Source organism: Nestor notabilis, unplaced genomic scaffold, assembly GCF_000696875.1.
Source record: "Nestor notabilis isolate BGI_N333 unplaced genomic scaffold, ASM69687v1 scaffold24722, whole genome shotgun sequence".
NCBI classification, from domain to species: Eukaryota; Metazoa; Chordata; class Aves; order Psittaciformes; family Psittacidae; genus Nestor; species Nestor notabilis.
The window spans coordinates 9,879-14,827 of record NW_009917337.1 but is presented as its reverse complement, the minus strand read 5'-3'; the positions used below and the strand labels follow the sequence as shown (position 1 = coordinate 14,827).

The window sequence follows — 4,949 nt, the reverse complement described above, 5'->3', positions numbered from 1 at the left end:
GTCCCAGCACTGACTTTAATTATCATTAAACTTATAATGCAACACTGTACCACTAGCCAAATAAATTACTTTTTTTTTAAATTTAGTGCATGATTATCAATACTCTACCAATTGTGTTTCCCTCCTTTCTCAATTTCTCTCCAAGTTTCTGGTTATAAAGATGGAGATCTGCTATCTGCTCTCCAAGCTTTGAAAAGTATCTGTAGGATCAAAAAACAAAAATGAAAGAAGACAAGTGAACAACATATTACAGGGGAAAAAACCACTCAGTTAAATATGATCAAGTATAGTTCTAACAAATACAGAACCTTAATCTTAACTTCACAAGTGCATAACGGGGAGCAAATGACAACTCCTAAGAAACAGGTTGTAACGGATAATGAAATGAACCTAAGACAAAGCTCTTGCAAGAAAGATAAACAGAACACAAGACTGTATAAACAGGAGCATAGAGAGCAGGAGGATCAAATAAACGTCCTTATCAGCTCCACATGAACCACAGAACATGGTATTTACTTGTGGGCCTTGTACTTTGAGATCAGCTGAATAGCAGTAATAATGGTAAGTCTAAAAAGAAGCCGTAGACAAGGACTGAGTTGAGGCTGCTTAATGCAGAAGACAGACAAGTGAAAAGCAGTTACAATACTGCACAGACATCTGAACAGAAGCTACAAGGATGGAAACTAATTTCTTCTCCGTGCCCAGAATGGATAGAAAATAATGGGTTTACAATTGCAAGCAGGAGGACTGAGGTTAGACACTAGAAAATCTTTCATGGGACCAGTGGGATGCTTTGGAATGGACTGTTTGGGAGGGTGTGGAATTGCTTTTATTCTCCAAATAAAACTATACAGATTGGGGGGGGGGGGAAGAAGAAAACAGAAAACAAAAACCCAAACCACACCAAAATAAAAAAAAAAACCAACACCAGAAGAGCCTTAGGCATTACTGTGTCCCTATAAAGGCCCAGAACAAAGCAGTTAACTCCTGAAAGCCCATGTTCAGGAGCCTATGACTCCTGAATTCCATGTTCAGGTTGGCTGATGGACAAAAATGGAACTTCATGTTATCTATCCATCTAGTTCTTCCTCGCCTTAGTGCCTTTGACCTTTTTGACTGACTTTAATCATACTGGCAGATTATACTTAGAGAAGCATGGCTTTCAAAGACATAGTAAGCCTGTAAGTTTAAACAAAACTCAAATGAATAATCTCATGAGAGAAAAATGGGCTAAACTCAGCCATTATCTCATTCACTTTGGTAGCATCTCAGCACACGATGAGCAGCACATAAAGCTCTAGGCTAGCAATAGCATGCCATTTCTGCTGCAGGTACAGGGCCAGGGAGGAGCAAAATATGGGGAAGTAGTGTATACACACACATATATATAGGTACATATATGTATTTTTAATATATACACACACAAAAGCATGGATCATAACAGATATAAGCTCTGAGAGAATAGAGAGATTCTTGTCAAAGTTTTCTGTCTGAAAACATGCCCCAAAATACAGTAGAAAGAAAAAGAGATGTCCAGACACACCTTTTGAGGCTCTTCATCTTGAGGTACTCCATGACAAACATTGCTCCTCCTCCAGGTAGGTCAATTACTTTGATAGGGTGAGGCACTCTCACAATACTGGTGTTCTGAATAGCTTCCAAACTCGCCATTTCTCCTTCAAACATTTTTCTAGCCTGTCAGGGAATAAGAATATCCTTGGGCTAAACTATGGATATCTGCAACAAGTACCTTGGAAAAAATAGCCCTGTTTACTAAGTTACAAGGAGTTAAATTATCTTGATTAAAAAATGTAGCTGCAGCAAGGTTTCACTCCACACAGGGAGACTTCAGTACCTTAACTCTAACTTCTTTTTTTCCCCAACTTCATTCCAATGTAGTAGGATACATCACATTTCACCATAATTTCCAGTTGCATATGGACGTACCAAACTACAGAGATGTAACAGTATCTCTGAGGGTGATACCCAAGACCACTTCCTTCAAACCCACAGATGACCACTATTAAATGAAGTCAAAGACTGAACCCTTCATCTGGTTCCCCTTTCCATGCAGGTCAATGGCCACTAGGTGGAGATGACAGTACAAATATTAAGCCTGTACTCTTTATTTTTGAAGTAAATACGCTGTTCCTCGTAGCAGATTTAGGATGGTTTTGATATTGGTAAAGCAAATTCCTGATGCATTGTGGTGTAACAGAAAGCAATTCAGTATTCATTTAGTAATAGAAAAGTCAAGAGCTTGGCCTGAAAAATTGCAAGAATCTTACTGCTATAAATACAGAAAGCAATAGTGAAGGTTGAAACTCTGTAGCTTTAAAAATAACTCATGAGTTTTAGCACTGGCACCCTGTTTCCTCCCTCCCACTATTCCCAATTGAAACACAAAAAGGAATGCTGCGAATGCAAATTCAGCTCTAGGCTTTTCCAAATGCTAAGTACTACAACAACAGCTCTGTACTTTGCTTTCCTTTTACATATTGCAATGCCAATTCCTGTTGTTGAGGGTTATCACATTGCATTACATCTCATGTTGCATTAACTAAGCCTATTGCACATTAATATTTCACATAAAATAGACAACAGCTTTTAAAAGAAATTGGAAATTAAAACTGGAATAATTCAAAGTCAGCCTGAAAATGCAGAACTCTAAATCATTAACAATCAGGAGTTTTTAAAATAAAAAGCTCTCTACACACAGTAATATTAGTAGTTAAATATCTGCATTAACCTGAGGTTTGTGGTTGACTTTAACAAATACTCGTCCACTGTCTGTTTCATAGGCTTGGCCTTGGCTAATGTACCCTCCTCCCGAGCTTCCAAATGCCTTCAGGACGGATGTTTTCAATTCTGACTTCAGGATCTTTTCCATGGTAGTTTCCAGGCTGCTGCAGCTGCTTTCTGCTAAATCCACTGCAAAACAAGATTAAAGGTTTGGGTCCTTCTTTCACTGTCACTCCACTATGAGGTAGAAGGGTCCACCCACCAAATAAAACAAAACAAAACAAACCAGCAGCCAAAAAAAAAAGGCAAATCCAGAGATAATGTTCCAAAATGCTGTTTCCCGTGAGCTGTAATTACATGAAAAATAAAAATATTTAGAAATATTTGCTAGAATAAAACGGGGAGGTGTGTCCTGGGTCCTCTCTCCACTGTGCTGGGAGCTGCTGGTATTTGTAGTTTGGACCCGTTTTTCTTTTTTAAGCTCTCTGCTCGCCCTGGGGAAGCATTGCTAAGACAAGCCACTAGAGGGAGACTCAGCGCAACAATACAAATTGCGCACATACGCTGTGCTGTGGTTATTTACAGCAAGAAAACCAAAGTTCCAGCCCACAGGGGTGTAATTTCAGCCACCAGAAATATGCGCAAAGGTTGGTGGGTTTTTTCCTCTGTTTGTAGTTGCTTTGTGTGGAGTTCTGTTGTCATTGCGGAGATCTTTAGAATGCTTTCCCTTCCTGGGACAGAATTCCATCTCTTGTAAGAGACGGAAGAGATTTTTATTGCCTGAAAGCATCCTCACGTCAGTGACATAGCAAAGTGCTCAGGGCTGAACATTATCTGGTGAAAATTCACAGTAAAAACATCAAGTTGGTAATAAAGAAGTTTAGATACTGTTCCTATATGCTTCTCCAGATTTAACATGATCTTTTGCCTTCATTTCACCTTTTTATCTCCTTTTACAATCTAACACACAGAAATAAGATCCGTTATGTACTACTGAATTTAATCAATTTCTGCTTGCAAAGTGCGCTGACACCTTCAGTTATATAATGTCAAACCTTTAAAACACGTTCTCTTAAACTTTGAAAAGATGTTGCAACTCAGACACTGCAGTATTTGTTTTAATATGCCTGTATAAAGAAAACATATTTGGTTTGATGACTGACTCTTAGCACATTCCAATCCATGGAAAAGGCTGTTCTTGGAGCAGCAATGCCTACCACCTCTGCAGGGAATTCTGAATTCTGTTACCACTGTTGCACTATCCGTCTTCATCCACAGTATTACTACTGAACCCAATATATTTGCAGTCTAGGATGCCATAGACTTCTCTCCTACAGTTTCCAGTGAAGACACCAGTAGTTACTGACTGTAATATTTCTTCCAACATTCTTTTAATTTCATTTTTTGTTAAAACAGAAACAGGAGTGTATTAATCCAAATATATTGCATCACTTAATAGCAGCCAAGAGACAGGAAAGGCTTCTGTTTGCTTCCATGCTGGATCGATATTTAACTAGTAACACACAGGCAACAAGCCTGGTTTCCTAACATTTTTGTTCCAGTCAAGCAACTTCAAACAGTGTAATTCCAAACACTGGAAGTAAAACAACTCCAAAGCATTGCAGATGGGCTGGAAGGAACAGAGGGCCATGAAACTGGTCAGCATCGGTTCAGCACCAAGGCCAGATCCCCAAGGAAACCCCAACTGCACTGGTGAGGTGTGAGGAGATGGCATGGGTTAAATACAAAGGATTATTCATCTGAGTGTTGTCAGGCTCCTGGTTTGAGCCCTGTCCTCCAGGTTATGCTGGTAGTGGAGCTTGTAACTGTTCCATTTCCCAGCTATTTTCTTCTTTTGCTCTCAACTGCTTCTAATACGTTTGTTTTCAAAGACTGTCCAGAAGACAGATACCCCCCTGCACACAAATGAAGAAAAAGATTGGTTTTGTGTCCTTTGGGAGTAACAGTATCTAAAGAATCACAGGAAAACAAAAAAGCTATATTAAGCCAAGAGCAAGAAAAGACTTTCTATCATAAAAACCTCCCTTCCTCTCACAGAAGTAACTGTTCCTTAGTAAAGAAATAACCAAGGACAAATAATTCAAAGCTCCTTTAATCCTACAGGTCTGACCTGCAGCATAACTGCAGAGGCAGAAGCTCTGTATACCACCATGTCATGGAAGATTTCAGTGAATTCTTTTGAGATT

At 39.2% G+C, this 4,949-nt stretch overlaps 1 protein-coding gene across 1 annotated transcript in view; it reads right to left on the bottom strand.

The window, feature by feature from the left end:
* FN3K (fructosamine 3 kinase) overlaps nt 1-3,005 on the bottom strand; it is a 6,587-nt gene extending 3,582 nt beyond the window's left edge. Inside the window, exons 1-3 of the mRNA XM_010009183.1 lie at nt 2,750-3,005; nt 1,544-1,695; nt 109-200 (exon numbers count right to left, since the gene is read on the bottom strand). Coding sequence (XP_010007485.1) covers nt 109-200; nt 1,544-1,695; nt 2,750-2,890 — 385 coding nt within the window. The 5' untranslated portion in view covers nt 2,891-3,005. The remainder of the gene's footprint in view (nt 1-108; nt 201-1,543; nt 1,696-2,749) is intronic.
* Nucleotides 3,006-4,949: the final 1,944 nt, after the last annotated feature.